General features: G+C 37.8%; 1 protein-coding gene across 1 annotated transcript in view; it reads left to right on the top strand.

The window, feature by feature from the left end:
- The window catches only part of LOC131066687 (S-adenosylmethionine carrier 1, chloroplastic/mitochondrial), a 145,817-nt gene that overhangs the window by 77,180 nt on the left and 49,252 nt on the right, over positions 1–19,385 (top strand). The window contains exons 6-8 of the mRNA XM_058001519.1: positions 17,056–17,109; positions 17,230–17,325; positions 17,622–17,711. Coding sequence (XP_057857502.1) covers positions 17,056–17,109; positions 17,230–17,325; positions 17,622–17,711 — 240 coding nt within the window. The remainder of the gene's footprint in view (positions 1–17,055; positions 17,110–17,229; positions 17,326–17,621; positions 17,712–19,385) is intronic.

The following is a 19,385-nucleotide window of genomic DNA, read 5'->3' as shown; positions in this document are numbered from 1 at the left end:
GGATATACGAATTTCACCATCAATCAAGCACATTTCTTCCACTCATCTAATAACATGAAATCAAATTTGAGAAGTATAAAGACCATGCAAATTGTTGAATTGACGCATAGATTTCACCATTTCTTCAATGAAGTTTTACAAGTCTTTTACAACAACATCTTGGCAACAATCTTTGCCTTCTCTTTCTATTCTACTCTAAGTGCTATTCTATCAACTGACTATCCACTATTAGCTAGCTATTCACCTTCTAACTACTGACTAACTATTAATGACTAACTATTAGCCTTTACAAATGAGGAGCCAGGGCTTATATTGCCCTCAATACAATTCAATGGCTAAGATCAATTTGAGATCAATGGCCAAGATTTTACAATGAAAACCCTAATTAGGGTTTGTTACAACAAACTTAATTCTGACCAATGAAATAATTGCATTATTTGGACACATGTCTTCTCTGGAATATTCGACCAATGGATAGCTGGGGTAGGTACATCGAAGTTTGTGCCATCTCCCATGAGTCAGGTACATTGAATCTGGACACGCTGAGGTGGACCAATCCGACTGGAGGAGTGATGACTGGGATGCCACCTTGTCTAACACTTGGTTGATGCTCAATTTGGTGATGCTTTCCTTCAAATGCTGGACTGGAAGATAGATCAAGAAGGTCGTCCTTAATGATGCTGGACTGGAGGAGATCGTCCTTAATGATGTTGGACTGGAGGAGATCGTCCTTGTCCTAGCTTGATCTTCTTTGATGAGAGTTTGCCAAGTAGTTGATCCTCCGGCTTTGGGGGGCGTCATTTGATGCCTACACAAAAGATTAAAGTTAGTCTTTGAGTATAATATCTTAAAGCATAGGATCTAAGACCTTTCAAGGGAATAATTTAGACGTTAATTTGAAAATGACAAATTTTCAAATTAATTATGAATGGGAAATAGATTTTTCAAGACTTAGACTTTAAAGATTGCTATGAAATCAAAATAAGTCTTGAATAGAAACTTCAAAATTTTTGATTCTTCGTACCTCCTTCTTTGAAAGCTTAACTATGAACCTTGGAAAAATGAAGAAAGAAGATCAGATTTTTGCTGGATAAAGATTGAATTGTGGTCTTCCTTTAGATGAATTATGCCTCGATTAGCCTTCAAAAGAACTTCGCCTTCCACTCTGCTCCTCAAAATCGCACTTAGAACAATGAATGAATGATTTGCATTTTGAAACAATACTCCTTTCTTATATAGGGCACTGTTTACGTGTATTTTGTACACAATCATACACAGAATAAAATACCATTAGGCATCTTATCCTCTCTTGAGAAAATAGTCTCTAACTGCTGAAGATCTGCAAAAAGGATCAGTTAGGTAGACTCCAAGGTTCTTTTAGTGGGGTCTCCACGTGTGGACAAGCTTTTTTAGTGGTATGATGTGATTTGCTGTTTCCTTCAAGGCGTCTTACGGATTCAATAGCTCGAAGATTTCACTAATCTAAAAAGAACTTTCAAAAAATGGAAAAGATAGGGCTTAAGAGGTCTAATCTAGCCTAACCCTATGAACGACTTAGCATGAATGAGATTTGGCAAGACTCAACCAATTTCAATTTTGCCATGAGACAACAACTCAACTGAAATTAGTGCGATCTTCTAAGGTAATAATGATGTTCAATGCATCAAAGATCAAGGACACTACTACGAAGGTACATATCCTAGATACGAAAATGCTTGAAGGTTAAGGACTCAAGGTGTTTTCCAGTCGACCACGCAAGGCGTTCTTACAATCAGCAAGAAGCTAGTGGTTTGGATTGCGAATCCTACCAAATATCAAATCTCACACTTAGTCTTTCTAATTAACAAACTACTTTGATTGAGCGTGATTCAAGTACATCCAACAACCATGAAGATAACTCAAGGAACTTGCAACAAAACACCATAACTTCAATATTTTATTGATTTCCAAGTCATCATATACAACAATTGCTTGAACTTCTCTCTTCAAGACTCAATCTTGCTACAAAATAAAAATTGCTTACAATTCTAATCTCTCTATTTCGCTCTTAACTCTATTCTCTATTAACTGACTATTACAAATGAAATGAAAATGGGGGTATAAATAGCATCCCCAATTACAATGAAAGGTCCAGATCGAAAGCAAACCAACGGACAAGATCATGACACCTAAACCCTAATTAGGGTTTATTACAAATGACCTCCTTTTTACTGAACAATATTAAATACATAGCCAAATATTAAATTTGGCACGAAAATCTAGGAGGTATCAACCAATGAGAAATAAGATGTCATGTCATCTGTAACAACCTTTCATCTAGAATCTTATTCCCTTTCCAATTTTCCTTCTTAGCATATGCAATGAATTTTGTCACAATTCCTTCGATTTCTGTGATTGGAATCTCGGGAAGATTCTTGATACTCTCTTCTAAGTGGATAACTTGATCAAATGCATCTAGAAGAGCCGTGTCCCAAGTAGGTTCAAGTTCCTTTGCTCTATCAATCAGGAGCATGGTGGCATACATCTGATCATACTGCTCATCTGTAACATCTGCGTCCTTGCGAAAGATGATTTTGATTCTATCCTCAAATTCTTGTATATCTACATCTGTCTCGACCTCGATCCTCCTGCCAAGAATGGTACGAAGTACCTCAAATACTCTGTCCTGGATCGGATTGATCACCTCCTCAACTTGACCACATCTAACGCTGATGTCCTCAAAGAGAACACTCTTTATATGGAGTAAGGTTGACCACTGAAACAAACTGTGAGAATCACCTTCTAAGATCCTCTCTTGTGCTAAAATTTTTCTAGATGTATGTCTTATAACTCTCAAGACAGGGATGACAACGTCCTTGGTATGGGCAAATGCAGCTACTGTTGCCATCAATCTGTGGATTATCTCAAGAACTTGGATAGCCTGATGGGTGATCTTCGACATCCTTGTAATAAACTCAATGGCCACCGTGTGAGATCTATCCATCCAATTACATGTACGCTGAACCATATTCCTGAATCTTTCTGCTTCATTGATTGATTGAAGGGGCAATGCCTGCAATGGTGATCTAACTGGATCCTGACGTCCCAAAGGTTCATTGATGTGACTGAAATATGTTCTCCATGCACCGACCTCTCTCTCAAGCTTTCTATTCTTTTCTACTTCTTCTCTAAACTTATCCTTCAATGCCTCAAATGTGTCGGTGGCATCATCTAAAGTCTGCTCTGCTGTGGATGGTCCTAACTCAATAGTCTGTATATGATAGTCCTCTGCTAGGATCTCACCCTCATATTTGTCTGCTGCCGGTGTAGCTATCTGCAGTTTTCTAGATCCAGTCTCATCTCGAATCATCTTGGACATCTTTGTAGCCTTCTTCTTCTCTGTTGTCATATGTGAGCGTCCAACAAGGCTCTCTAGATCGATTGCACTGTCCTCGTCCTCTATTACGATCACCTTAGTCAATCTCTCCTTCAACCAGTCTGGGATATTTGATCTTGTCTCTTGAACTTGAATTTCTTTGTGTACTACTTCTTCTTGTCTGGGAGGAGATGTTACTTCATTATCATTATCTAAATCATAGTCTTGGAGAGATCCATCGGATGAAACATGCTGTGCCTGTTCTTCCTCCTGTCTATCATTCTGTACCATCGATTCCATGGATTCTTCCACTCGAACTGTTCTATCTTCTGGCCTGGAAGAAGTACCTGGTGTTTGATCTTTGTTAGCACCTTGCTTTTTCTTGGAAGGCTCTTTCTTTTCTGATCTTTCCTTTCTCTTTGAACCTCTCGGATGGAGATTGCCCTCACTGGCACATCGAAGGTTACCTTCACCTGAATTCCTAGGATTAGGATTGCCTTCACTAACACTGGCTCCACCTTCGGCTGGCTTTTCTTCCAAAGTAAAAGACATGGCTATGCCTTGTTCTCTCAACTTCTGATGTTGAATGTCTACCCATCTGCGAGTACAAGACAAGACTGGTGCCATCAAATCATCTAAATCCACGGCCTCGGGCTCATTCCAATTCAAACTAATTGTTTTACTTTCTCTATCATATGAAGATTGGATGTGCCTGCCGTTGTCCTGAGCTTGGTCGGCTACTCTGTAAATCTTACATTTCCTGATGAAATCCAAAGGCAATCTAGAATGTATCTTGCGTTTCACTTCAAGATCATCTAGGAGATTCATCATAAAATCTTCAATTTGGTATTCATGTCTAAATCTTCTACCGACTGTCTCTTCTAAATGTCCATGAGGATCAAAACTATTCCTCCAAGCAAAAGATGAAAAAGGATACAAGGCTAACTCCCTCTCTGCGTCATCCATGGCTGAGACATTGGGACATACCTCAACTGAATTACCCAAAATAATAGGTACCTGAACTCCATTCTGATGTCTGTGTCTGAATGCCTTCACATATGCTGCCAACTGCCTTGTTACTTCAAGTAACACAATTCTATCTGTCGGGTACCTCGGCAACATATATGGAGGTAAAGGACATCCATACACCCTAATGTAAGTGAACTTGGGAAACTGAATGAACCAAGCACCGTACCTCTTGATTAACTCCTGGGCATCCTGAGATAATCTGTTGTGAATCCCTCCTTGCAACGTCCTGGTGATGTTCATCGTGAAAGTATCATTGATTAACTTGTAGTTCTTCCCTGGTGGATGATGTAAGTAGGTATAGGATTCACAAACTCTGACCTCGCCGGGTCCTCTTCCAATCACTCCTCTGTGAGGTAGTCCTGCGTACTCAACGCTCCTGATTAAGGCATAAATGACGTATGAACTCATGTGGAAGGACTTAGTAGCCCTGAGTCTTCTCAACTGTACGTCTAAGCAATGGCTAATTATCCTAGCCCAATGTATTGTACCCTTCCCTTGAACAATCACCTGGATGAAATAAAACATCCATTTCTCAAAATAGAAGGCATGAGGTGCTCCTGTAACTCTGTTGAGCATGGTGATCAAATCTCTGTACTCCTCTTGGAAATCGATCCGGTGTGGTGTGTTCGGTACTTTGCTCAGACGGGGACGACTCTTGAGTAGCCAGTTCTTGTTGATGATGCTTAGACAAGCATCTGGATCGTCATCGTACACTGATCTAGCTCCTTCAATGCTCTTGTATATCATGTCCCTGTGCTCTGGAAGATGGAAGGCTTCACTTATGGCCTCCTCTGAAAGGTACGCCAAAGTGTTTCCCTCATTGGACACAATTGTCCTGGACTGTGGATTGTAATGACGGGCACACTCGATCATCAACTCGTGGCACTGAATAGCTGGAGGAAAACCGGCCGCCTTAATGATGCCACTCTCTATTATTCTCCGGGCGACAGGTGATGGCTTGCCGATGTAAGGGACCTCTCGGAACTTCTTCGTGCTAAAGTTTCCCAAGTTTGTATCTCCAATGTTGCTCCACTTGGACACGATCTTGGTCTCCACCTCCTCAGTCTTCTGATCTTCTTTCATGAGAGCCGAGCGACTGGTGGATGCTCCCGCCTTTGGGGTCGCCATACCTACACAACATTTCATTATAAGAAATAGATTTTGCAATAAATAACGTAGATAAGAGAGATAGGTTTTAGGAAACCTCATGATAAGTCCCTAGAGTTATCATTTCCTAAAAAAAAACAACGATTGAGCTAAGAGGTTCAAAATTTCAAAATTCAAAAATGAAATATGACGATGAATGAATAAAGCAATAACAATTAAATCGCCATACCTTGATAGAGAGTTAACTCTAGAATGCAAAAACAAAATTCGCCTAGGCAAAATTTGAGGTATAAGATAATCTTCAATATGATTCCCTCAAAATATACTTCGCCACCTCTGGAGAGAACGTGATCTTCAAATAACGCCTTAGACGTGGTCTTAAATGATCTCCAAATTCGCCCTTGGTGTGGTCTTAGATGGATCTCCAAGTTCGCCCTTGGTGTGGTCTTCAAATTCGCACCACCTTTTGATAACTACGCGCCACCCTTGGATGAATGAAATTCGCACCACCTTTGGTCTTCAACGCAATTCGCACTCCACACAAGATGATACTAGCGCCACCTTTGGTTTGAAATCGCACCACCTTTGAACACACTTCGCACTATATTCGCCTCTTCTTGATTCGCATGAAGAAAGGTAAAAATGATTATGTAAAAATGAACGTTTCACTCCCCTTATAAATAGCGCTCATACCCTTTCACCTCTTAGGCCGACTTGACAAATAAAACCATTTTTTAAATGATTTGCAATAAAATAACAAGGCCGACTTGCCTAATTGGGCGCTTCAAATCGATTTTTATATTAATTAAATAATTAATTATTAATGCCTTGCGCTTTTTTAAATGAAAATTTCGATTTTTAATAAAGGCAAAAAATAATTAATAAAAGATAACGCCATATTAAATGCTAAATAAAAATGGATTTTCAATTTTTTAATCGATTTAGCATTTAAGGAAATTTAAATTTGTTTGTTTGGCGCCAAAATTGGAAAACAAAGGGACGTACCTCATCGCTCTGGTCCCTTGGAGAGGGACAGGAGCGATTCACCATTTTGTCTTGACTTTTGCATTTCTTACGTCCAACTCCTTCATCTCCACGTTAAAAATCGATCACCTTGATGGTCCTTCGAATTTGATCGCCTTGTGTGCGCATATGGGTGTCCTTTAAGTGCACATCGCCCTGGTCCTTGTCCAAAGGACAGGAGCGATCCTCTTGTTTTCATGTCTATCTTGCATCTTTTGACTTCGATTTTTTTATTGTGGGCGAATAGCATCCTTTGTTCGTGTCTTTTGCGCTTATTCCATTTGCTCGCATGAAGTTTTGAGTGTATTAAAGGGATCATCGCCCTTGTCCCTTGGAGAGGGACAGGAGCGATCCATGTCCTTTCCTTGACCTTGTCAACTTTGCACTTCGATCTTCATTGTAATGCCCTTCAAACGTCGTCCTTCACCTTACCTAACCTTGCTTCGCTTTGATCTTTGAAGGAACGTGCGTGCTTTTGATGATATCGCCCTGGTCCTTGTCCAAAGGACAGGAGCGATGTGAGGCTTTTACATTATTTGGCAATGTTTGGACGTTCAACACTTTTGCAAATTATCTTCAAACGATGCCTTGGACCATATGCTATCTTAAGACGTCTTGACTTAGCTTGATCTTGAAGCAAAACAAGGAATCCAAAGCAAATCGCCCTGGTCCCTTGGAGAGGGACAGGAGCGATATAGTCTCCATGCTCAAAATAATGATCATTTCACGTTCAAAACTCTTGTTTATCATCCTTTTACCATACCATGGACCCTCTAAAACATTGCAATGTCTTGTCCTTACGTAAATTTTGCATGAAATGGCCAATGCATCTAACATCGCCTTGGTCCCTTCCTAAGGGACAGGAGCGATCTATGTTATAGGGTGTCAATTTCTTCATTTTAACGTCCTTTGAGTGTTTGCGCATGATGAAGACGCCTTGAAATGTCCCTCGCCACCTTGTCTTGACTTGTGTCGACCTTGAACTTCGGAGGAACGACCTTGAACTTGCGTAGGGAGTATTATCATCAATGTATCGCCCTGGTCCCTTGGAGAGGGACAGGAGCGATCCTTCCCTTGTGGCCACTACCTCACTTTGCCAGGTTCCAAGTTTATATTCAACGGATTCGTCCCTCTTCACCCCATTCGTCCATGCCTTGACATTGTTTGGAATTTTGCAAAAAGAGGTAATTATATCAAAAATCGCTCTGGTCCCTTCCTGAGGGACAGGAGCGAACTAGGCATTTAGCACTGTTATGGGCGTCCCAAAAATCTTCAATTTATATTCAATGCGTTCATCTCATGTTTTCCCTTGTTTTTGAACGTAAACTTGCCTTGACCCTTGTCTGGATTTTGCAAAATGGAGGAAATCGCTCTGGTCCCTGGGAGAGGGACGAGAGCTACAAGGTACCTCGCCCTGGTCCCTTGGAGAGGGACAGGAGCGATTTAGTCAATATAGGTCATTTTCCTTCATTTTTTGCATCTCAAATTATATTCATTTGGCAAAGTATCTTCCTTCGGACGTCCTCCAATTGCTGAGTCATCAAAATCTTGCATGGACATGGCGAAATTTGAATTGTAGCTCCGGTCCTTCACTGAGGGACAGGAGCGATTTTCTTCCTGGAGGCCTTTCTGTGCTCATGAAAATCTTCAATTTATATTCAATGGAAAGATCTTGTCGTTCTCCATCACTTCAAACGTAAACTTCGTCTGGACTCTGCAAGGACAATGAGATATTTGAAATTGAGCTCCCGTCCTTCACTGAGGGACAGGAGCGATTTTGCTCCTACAGGCCAAAATAACAAGATTTTTCACATTTTAACACTTCACGAGGCGAAAACAAATCAATTCCAATGCCCAGGATCAAACTTCAAAAAAGTCAAAATTTGGTCAAAATATTCAATCAGACAAAAATTCACATTGACGGTCATCATTTAGACAAGTTTAAGCTTTGCATGAACATTCCAATTGAAAATTAGACCATTTTGGCGAATTTATTGCATTCAAAATTTGCATTCTAGAAAAGAAAGCTCAAAAGCTCTCAAAAAATGACTGGATTTTGGCTTGAAAAGGCAAGATTTAAAACCCTAAGGCTTAGCCCTAAATCCAGACAACTAACGGACTAACAAAACCCTAAAAACGAAAGCGAAAACAAGCGAAAAAGAGGGGGTCCCCATTTGTGATGGGGCGATGTGTGAAATGGTCACAACAGGCACTCACCTTAATTAACCTTGAGGCCGACCCAATAAATTAGCAATAAAACAATATAAAATCCCTTTTTAAAGGGGGCCGACTTGCTTGTAAAAGCAAATAAATGAATTTGAGCACTCACCTTTATATATTTTTTTTTAAATTTTAAAATTAATTTTAAGACTTGAAAGGTGTTCTTTTCATTTGTTTTAAGGCTTGAAAATTAATTAATTCAATTATAAAGGCCTTAAATCATGCAAATTTCTTGAATTTGGCAAATTTAGAGAAAATTTGGGAATATTATGTTTTGATTGGGGCTTAATGAAGTTTCCTTTCTCCCTTAGGCATTGAAATGTCCAAAGTGATGGAGGTCTAGATTATTTCAAGACTTGTTTGAACCTCTCATGTAGACTTACTCACTTCATGAGTTAAAAACTTCACAACTTATTTTTGCAAATTTCCATGACTTTGTCTTCACAATCTTGCAATTTGCCTTAGACTTAATCAAACGAGGTTGAATGATAGGTTTTTTGATGATTTCGCCTTGGACCCTTTGGAAGGGTTAGGAGCGATTTTTACATTTTAGGCCAAAATTCACCTTAGTTTGATCATTAAACTCCTCCAAGGCAATCTCCAAGGTTCATTTGTCTCCATCACTGGGTTAGCTCATCAAAACTTTGAAGGAAATATTGCATTTTTGGGAATTTCGCTCTGGACCCTTTGGAAGGGTCAGGAGCGAAATTCTCTCCTGAGCTCAAAATTCCCATTTTTTGAAGGTCTAAATTTCTTCAAGGCATTCCAAATAGGTTCTTTCATTGTAGTCCAGGCCTGGTCTCACTCAAATCTGGAAGAAAAAGGTGACTTTAGGTTTTTCGCCCTAGACCCTTTGGAAAGGTCAGGAGCGATTTTTCTTGTTTGGGCTTACTCCTCCATCATCTTGTCTTCAATCCACCCCTCAAGGCTAGGCAATGGTCTTCTTCATTCACTCCACCCAAGCTTGGTTCGTTCTTGCAAGGCAAAATAGGGGATTTTGAGATTTTTGCCCTGGACCCTTTGGAAGGGTCAGGAGCGATTTTTAGGTTTTAGGGCAATTCCTTCATCCTTTTAACTTCAAATCATTTCTAAGGCATAGAACATCATGCCTTACTCCTCTTTGAGTCCTGAAAACCAAAATCTTATCTTGAACTGCAAGGAAAATAGGAGGATTTGGAAATTTCGCCCTAGACCCTCTGGAAGGGTCAGGAGCGAAATCTCCATCCCAGGCCAAATTGCTCAGTTTTCAAGTTTCAAACTACCTCACAAGGCAAAGTTAGGTCATTTTCCAAGCTGGGAACAAGGTTGCAAGTCTATCCAAGGCAAGAAACAAGGTTTATGATGAATTTCGCTCTGGACCCTTTGGAAGGGTTAGGAGCGAAATTCTCCTTTAGGCTAAAATCTTGTTCCTCAAAATCAATCAAACTCCCTCTCAAGGCAAAAACATACCCATTCATCTCACATCAAGCCAACGCCTAGCCAAAATAAGGACGAAAACAAGAGTTATAAAGATTTTCGCTCTGGACCCTTTGGAAGGTTCAGGAGCGAAATTCCTAATCTTGGCCAAGATCCTGACTTCTTTTCACATTTCTTCATTCAAACAAGCGTTTTTACCTTCATTCAAGCCTAGGAATGCATTAGTTCTAAGTTTTGGTCAAAGTAGAATGTCTTATGGAGAATTTCGCTCTGGACCCTTTGGAAGGGTCAGGAACGAAATTCGCTTTGGACCCTTTGGAAGGGTCAGGAGCGAAATTTGACATTTTGGACTCTCCGTCAGGATCATTTTATGGAATATAACATTTAAGTATAAGAAAGAAGAAAGATATTATACTTCAAGTTATATTCCATATATACTTTCAGGATGTTTGATAGTGGTTTCAGACCTCCAGGAGTTATTTTGCAAAATCTAGTTTTTGGAGGATTCTTCAATTTTCTAGTTTTTGGAGGATAAGGACATTCCAGACACAGCCAAATTTCAGGATAAGGACATTCCAGACACAGCCAAATTTCAGGATCAGGACATTCCAGACTTAGCCAAATTTCAGGGCATTTGAAGATTAGGATGACATTTCAGACTTCATCACTCACCAATTTGACCTAGCTCGGACCTTGAAGAATGATACCCACTCACAAAGCAAGACACAATTAGCAACGAGAGCAAAACCATGCCCTAAGGAAGACTCTCAAAGAAACCCTAATTCTGGGGCCCTGTGGACTCCCCTTGGCTCAAGCAAACCCTGTAATCCAACGATCCCCTCGACAACACTCATCCTACAAAGGCTAACAGACAAAACCCTAAAAGACCTAGAAAACAAACCCTAGAAAGCAAAAAACAGGGGTCCCCATTTGCAATGGGGCGATGTGTGAAAGTGTCACAACAGTACCCAAGACTAAAAATCAAAGTGGAGCAAGCAATGCCCCCTTCTTAACTAGTTCAGTATGGTGGATAGTTAGTGTATTCAGTGGGTTTGCAATTGCATAGACTAATGTGTTAGGATTGGGGAACTTTGGAGACAATTTATCTACCAGAATGGCAATATTAGAGGTTTAGTTGGGATCCAATAGTTGTTATGAGCATAATGCCCTTTTTTCGAGTGAATTTGGGTGAGTTATCCGATACTTACTATTATTTAGTAAGTTAATTTTAGGCACCAATTGAGCCAACTGACAGTGTCACTATTTTTAGATATGTTGGTGGGAGCTTTGGATATCAATTTTTTGATATTTAATATAGTTTGGCGATTTTAAATAAAATAACGATAAATAGGCCTTTTGGAGACATGGACACTACTTTATAAAGATTGTGATTTAATTTCCTTTGCCATTGGTAGAGTTTTCTGTAGTGTGTCGTTCACTTTGGGAGTGCCATTTGTATATTTTTTGAATAGCTCAAGGTATTTCTTTGTTGCATTTTGTTGGTATGTTGGAAATACATATGTAATGCTATTTTATGAGTTGGGTTGCTCCTACTCTGAAGAAATATTGTATATTCAGATCAGAAATTAAATATGGAATTTTCAGCCTTATTTATTTCTGAATATTGTCAATTTTCTGAGTTGATATTTGCTGCAAGTATCTTGTTTTCTGCACTTTATTTATTACTCAAAACCATTTCAAAAAAAAAACTCAAGGCAAACAGGGTAACATATTACAAGCAAGCAAGTGAATTTCACTTTAGTGGCATGGTAAGGTATGCCCATCATTTTTCTTTTAGCCCACATGGAAATCATTTGGCTAAGTTTAATTTGGCCATGTTTCTAGTGATGCATAAGAGTGGAGACGAGGGTACTTGAAGACGGTGGAGATGGGTGTACTTGGAGACGTTGGTGATTGGTATTGGTACTGGTATGGCTAATTTTAAAAAATAGGAGACGAGGGTACTTGGAGACGCAAATTTCTTTTTTAATATAATTTAATAATTTCCAAATTACATCATGACATACAACTTTGAAAACAAGAATAGTGGTAAAGTTTAACATTAACTTTAAAATTGAGCAAAAATTGAAATTAAAGTTGCTTATATTGCTGGTGCCATAGGTAGTCTAAATGGTTCAGTGAAAGTAAGGTAATATAGGTGTTGAGCACACTCAATGTTGTTAGCTAAATAGTTAAGGCATATTTTCTTCACATTATTACAATGACAGGATATTATTCATACAACTATTTTTGCCCCTCTCAAAAAGTCTACACTATTAGTAGTTCCAATCACTATAACTTTGCATGGATTTTTGTCCTCCTCCGGTGTGGTTTGCTTATTTCCCTTCAACTTTGCTTTGCTGCAATCTTTTTTTTTTAATATGCCTTTTTTGTCTTTTACCGCATTTTGCCCCAAGGTTTCTGGCGGGAGATGTCAATTTTTGGTTAGGAGACTTCGGAGATGGCAGCCAAAAGCACCTTGTGTGTCAAGAAGTTTCTAGGGGTGTCTTCTTCTCCAAGACGCATCTCAGGGGGTAGGAGACATGTCTCCTAGTAAACATGGTTATCCTCATGATTTAATTTATTTGGACAACTTTATAAACAATTAATTTAATTTATCTTCTTACAATTCCCCACCTTTGCCTACGGGATTAAAAACAGACTAGGAAACTCCGCTGAATGATGATGTGGAAAATGGGGACATTACAAGATCCTTAATTTTTAGTTTCCGGAGTGCATACGTGGAGCCATCAAACTTCTCCATCTCCAAAAAAAGTTGTTCTTACAATGGCTTCTCCTAACCATAGTTAAATCTGTAAAACTACTAAACAAAATAATCTCACTACAACCACAAAAATCCCACAACACAACAAGGCCTCCTTGTTTAAAAAAGTTGTAACTTTTTAAATTAAGAATAGAGTACAAAGATAAAATGAAAAATAAACAAATAACGCTGAAATTTGAATAATTGATTGTTACATGTGATCAGACCATCTAATAGAATATAGAGAAACATAAATGAAAACAACAAGAACACATAACATGAGATTCACATGGAGAAACCCTTTCAAGAAAACACTCGAACAAAGAGATATTGAGCTTTTATTAATCTTACAAACAAGATTACATCACTACAATGCACTTAATCTTCTCTAGTCTAACAACATTTTGGGTAATTAGCAGTACTTCAACATCATAACACTATGAATCCTCTATTTCATACACTCAAAATATAGAGCAAAGGAAATGAAAAACCATGAAATTGATTTTTGTAAACTAGTGGTCACAAAAACCATGATCTAGAAGCAAAAACCCATGTATCACTATGGATTACAATAATATCCCAAGTATCTCTACATCTTTACATGTAGCCCAAGGATCTAGCCGCCTTAAGGTGTCAACCTCTTACCCTTTCTATTTCGAAAGTATTGCACTACAAAACTTTGAAGCTCATTTTTTCACTTTGTAAGGGGTTTTTGAGGGTTCTAAGTTTCTAACTATCTCCAAACCAATCTTCAGTCTTCAATTTCAAAATTATTCACCAAGCTTGGAGCTTTGGATCAAAAGTTACACCCTCCAGAAGGTATTTGGATAAAACAATATAAGTTATAGGATTCCGAGTGAATAGCATGCTAATCAAAACACAAAAATGGCACCAAATTCAAGGAGGCATTATTAAGGCAATGGAGAATCCATCACGACTTATGATTAGAAACCACCCTCCTAAGAAAATGGTCTTGTGGCTTCTTGGAAGGGTGTTAACATGCCATCATATTTTTTTGCCAAGCAACCCTAAATTCAACCAACGATCATTGTTTGGATTACCCACATACACCTAGAAAAACAAAAGGAAATGGATAATAGAGAGTGGCATAAAATGCCAATCAACCTTCATTCAAGAGCAATAAATAGAATCGTTGACCCCTCAAAAGTCGAGCATGCCAATTTTGCCAAGGGATCACATGGGGAAATGCATAATAGCAAGGACCTCACAACCATAAATAAGCAAGCTACTGAGAGGAAGGCCAATAAAAAAATAGAAAGAAGCATGCAAATGCTGGGCTGATATAAACCATGCTCTAACACATCCTCCACAAGGCCAAGCATAAATAAATCCAGTGTACAACTTGGGAGGATAATTATTGAAAAGCAATTTGTCAAGACTTAACCAAGTCTACACCTGATTGCTATGTAGAGATGAAAATGACTCTTGATCAATTCCCGTACTAGCAAGTAAATCCACAACTGTGTTCAACTCACTATAATAATGAGTGAACAGAATATCATCAAATGTTTTGGTCAAATCCACCACCTCTTCTATGAAGTGAGTGAGCTTCCAGTTAGGACAAGAAAACTTACTAAGCCCTTGAATCACTTTCAATGAATCACCTTCAACCACAAGATGCTTACGCTCTAACAAAAGAGTCATCCCGATGCTTGTCATTGTGGCTTCCCATTCAGCTTCATTGTTACTTGTTAGTGCAGGATGTAATGTCCCCCCTTTGAAATAGAATTTAATAATAAATAATAATAAAAAAAATTAAAATATTAAAAATTAAATTATAATATAAAGAATATAATTAATTAAAATTTAATTAAGTTAATGAATGGTTAAAAGACATGGAAGGAAAAGTTGTGACTCCCTCAACAATAAGATATAAAAGGGAGAAGAGAACCTCATTTGGGAGGGGGATAACTTGGAAATCAAAAGTGCAGATCTGATTTAAATAAGAAGTGCAGGTCTGATTGTGAAAGGTTGTGTCCCTTTCAAAGGGCAGAAATAATGAAGAGTTGCACACTTTCAAAGGGTGTTAATGGTGAAAGGGTGTGTCCCTTGCCAAAGGGCATACATGATGAAGAGGTATGACCTCTCCCTCACATTGAGAGATATAAAGAAAAAAGGGGGATAGTGCTAACAGGGATAGCCACGTTGGAAGCAAAAACCGTGGAAGGAGTAGAGCGTACCCAGCATATCCAGGATACACCACCGGCAAGTGAACGGTAAGTGGTTTGCCCTACACCGTAGGAAATACTTCATGAATAATGCCGTGGAATTCGAATCATACCGCAAGATAGATTAAAGCAGAATAGCCGGTAAATAACAGAGATGCATTCTATATTAATATATCAGAGATGCATTTAGAATCAATGTTGCAGAGATACATTCAGAATTAGCATAATAGAGATGCACTCAGAATTGTAATGACACTTCTAGAGACAGAGATACACTCAGGATTATAATATAATAGTGATATATTAGTGATGTTAAATAACAATTACCATAAGGTTGTAGAGATGCACTCAGAATTAAAACAGAGGAAATAGAGATTGCTTCAGAGGCAATTTACAGAGCTAGGGATCATTGAGGCATTTCAGAGCAGAATTATATTTAAGTCCCTGATAATGTCTACGATGATTGCTCCTTTTAAAGGAGCCATAGAGACCAGAGGGCATAATTGAATGCCAAGATTCCAAGAGGAGATTCATAGGGAATCTCTTAGAGACAATATATATTATATTGTAGAGGTTAACCATATACATATGTTAGAGGTAGAGAAGTTTGAGCAGGGGTGGGATCTCTGCCAAGCTTTGAGAACATTAATGATTTCACTCATTAATAGAGATCTCAAATAGAGATCTTAGGAGGACGACATCCTGGGTTGCTCCTAACTGAGAAATATTTCTCAATAGAGGGTTGGGTCAATCTAGGTAAGGTCCAACTGAGTATTGTATCTTTTTTTATAGATACAATAAATCAGTTAACATTATTTGTTAAATATGTAGATAACGTATAGCATTCTTTCTTGTATAATTGCACAAATAAATATATATGTTTAATTATCTTTCATATTGTTTGTATACTAATGTTTGTTTGTAGGACTTGAACGCCAAATAATCCAATCCCCAACTGGGAACATTACACAGGAGCCAAGGAAAAGTGACCCACCCTTAACAAAGTGGCCCAAATCATCTCCTAAGATGATAATAGTTATAGAAAGCCCTTCCACATGAAGCTCTTGCAAAGTTAAGCTCGGGAAAACCTTTTGGGGGTTTAGTCCAAGAGTTATGAATACATATTAAATAACCTGCATGCCTCTTACCCCATTAATAGGATTGAGTCAGAAAATTTCATGTGAAGGCAGTTTATGAGTTAAATGCACAGTTGTATGACATACATAAAATAATATTTATGGGATTATATCATTACAGACAAGCAAGAACAATGACATCTACTTGTAACGTTTAAAACTTATACTTTCTTCAATCAGTACATTAATTAATAGTCTCAACTGTCATCTTTTGATGCATGAGGAGGAACACTAGAAAATATAGCATAAATGTTTTTCTTTGGAACAATATCTGTGTGGTAGATGTTATGTTAACATTTATCTGGAATATAAACTGAGGTTAGCCCATTCTTAACTCATATTATTACTAACGGCTTTAAGAAGGGCATGCCTTACGAATTTTTACCCAACCCATTAGCATGGCAGTTTATATGTTTAAGCATGTACTATTGGGTAATCAAGTAATATATTACAGATAGACATATAATTATTGGTTTCTTAATTGCAATGGTAGAACTCTTTAAGCATTTTTCAATAATCAATTAGCTCATTCTTTTGGTTTACATGGTTAAATAGTCAAACACAAATCATAGCTCTTATATATGCATTTGTGAAGCTATTAAGTGTATTATTGCTGATATGAATGCAAATGAATGTTTCAAAAAACGAGAAAAGGATCCTTTTTCTTCTTTATTGTTTTGGTCTTTTAAAAGCAAAGGCAGTTGTGATGAAATTTGACAATATGTCTGCAGACTTGGTTTATAAATATTACCTGGTATCCCTTTGACTAAATGTCCTTGGGATTGAATAATTGATACTTCTTTATGCATTTTGCAGGCAGCAGGTACCGCAGGAGGTGCAGCAGCTTCCATTGTTCGTGTGCCTACAGAGGTCTGGAAGATTGATTTATGCAGAGTCTTGGCTTGTGTTAGAGATTCTACGTAATGCAGGAAGATTTCTGGTTGTTTAACATTAATTGTTAGATCATGTTGATGAAATGATGGATATCAGGTTGTCAAGCAAAGGATGCAAACGGGACAGTTTGCATATGCTCCTGAAGCTTTGCGCCTAATTGTTGCAAAGGAAGGTGTTAGAGGTCTATATGCGGTATTGCATGCTTCTCTTTGTAGTTACCTTTCAGGTTTTTTCTGAACATTCATGTTGTTTCTTTATTGGTTTCAAGCTTGAATAGTCCTTTGGTCTTAAATATATTGTGTAGTTTTCCCCGGTTGCTTGCTACTGTATGTGAAATTACCCTAGATTAGTAGTAAGAAAGGTATTGCTAATGCAATTTGAATAAAGATTTGAATTTAAGGAGTTAATATTTCTTGCTGAAATTGTTAAGGGGTTTGTTACTGTGAAACAAATTATTTCATTCTTATCCTCTTGCTGTATTGTTACAGGGATATGGATCATTTCTATTACGAGATTTACCTTTTGATGCATTACAATTCTGTTTGTACGAACAACTGAGGATAGGGTACAAAAAAGTGGTAAGCATTCTTGATGTCTGTTTTGAAGTTTTACGTTGTTTCTTTCTTATTGTTGTCTGTAACCTAATTAAGGAAGATATGTCAAACATCACTTGTTTTGCTTTCCAATTACTCTCATTTTGTCCTTACACTAGCCTTCTTATTATAAGTTTGGGCATCAGTGTTAAGAATGATCTTCCTCACTTATATCAATCATTCTTGGTTTCTCCATGCATTAGTAAAATTATCATGACAACTTGTCAATTACTTGTGGGCATTCGTATTACAAGTTTGGCTATCAGTGTCAAGAATGATTTTCCTCATGTATGTCAATCATTTCTGGATTCTCCATGCATTAGTAAAAATATCATGATAACTTGTCAAGCACTTGTTACTTTGAGGTTGCTTCCATCCAGAAATGCTGTAAATTTGAAGCATAAAAAATGTGACTTACTTCCATGGTTTGAATCTTTGATCTATGATGGATATAGGTGCTTAATCCTTCTGCTTTTCACAAAAATACTATCTTCATATGAATGAAATGCTTTGTTGTTTATTGATCAACTACAACTTTTTCTTACCTGAAAATATACTTGGTATATATTGTGCCTTATTTAGTTAAGTATAGAATGTAAGATAAAAACAAAGAAGGAATGAAGGAATGAAAGAATGAAAGAAACCATACTAATGTCAATAGACAACCAAAGATTGTCAATAAAAATTGTTGTGGATAAATCGGGGATCATAAAAAGAACTCCAGCAACCAAAATAAAATAAAATAAACCAAAATTATAGGGCGATCAAAATAAATAAGAAGTTGGCAGTAAGTGATGAACAAAAAGCTATGCTGAGAGTTGTTGGGGGGAAAGAGGCAGCGGTGCACGAATCAGTATAAGTCTAAGACAAACTTTTACTTTTTAAAAATTTAACAACCACAATATAGCAAACACACAAGATCCACACAATTATAAACACAAAATTTACATGGAAACTATTTGGGGAAAAACTACAGGAAGGATTGGTTGGATCTACTCGCCAAGTCCAGCCACAACAAAAATAAAATGATCTTACATTATTTGCAGGCACCAACCCACTGGAGACACCAATCCTCATTTACAGAATTTGCAGGCACCAACCTACTGAAGACACCAGTCCTCAATAGGATTTGTAGGCACCAACCTATTAGAGATACTAATCCCCACAATTAAGCACCAACTCAGCAAGAGACACCAATCTCTTCTTTTAGGAGGCACCAACCGCTTTTGTAAAATTCACCATTTGGATTTTGCTTCTTTTATAGATGGACATTTTTCTGCATTTTTCGCACTTTACAAAAATATTTTTTGTATTAATTCTGCTCTGCATTGTATTCAAATGACAAAAGGTTTTCTCCTACATTGGGCGACTACACCAAGAGGTTCGGTCCATTTTAATTTAAATTTTCACGAGGAGGTTGTCCATCATATTCTTTTTAGATTAATTCTCAGTAGTTTCTATGAGGGTCAGCCATTATTTTATTAAGTCTAGCACTGCCTTGTGTTTGCCCTCTCGGGTGAATAACTCAAGGCATAAAGAACATAATGCAGAATAATGCCGTAAATATCAAACAATGTATATCAGATGTTCTATTCATAATAAGTGTATTTTACAAGTTACATTCCGAAGTATAAAAGGGTACTGAGGGGGTGCGAGTGC

The sequence above is a fragment of the Cryptomeria japonica genome, chromosome 3, assembly GCF_030272615.1.
Source record: "Cryptomeria japonica chromosome 3, Sugi_1.0, whole genome shotgun sequence".
Classification (NCBI taxonomy): domain Eukaryota; kingdom Viridiplantae; phylum Streptophyta; class Pinopsida; order Cupressales; family Cupressaceae; genus Cryptomeria; species Cryptomeria japonica.
Note: the sequence above shows the minus strand (reverse complement) of the source record. Positions and strands in the feature narration are given on the sequence as shown.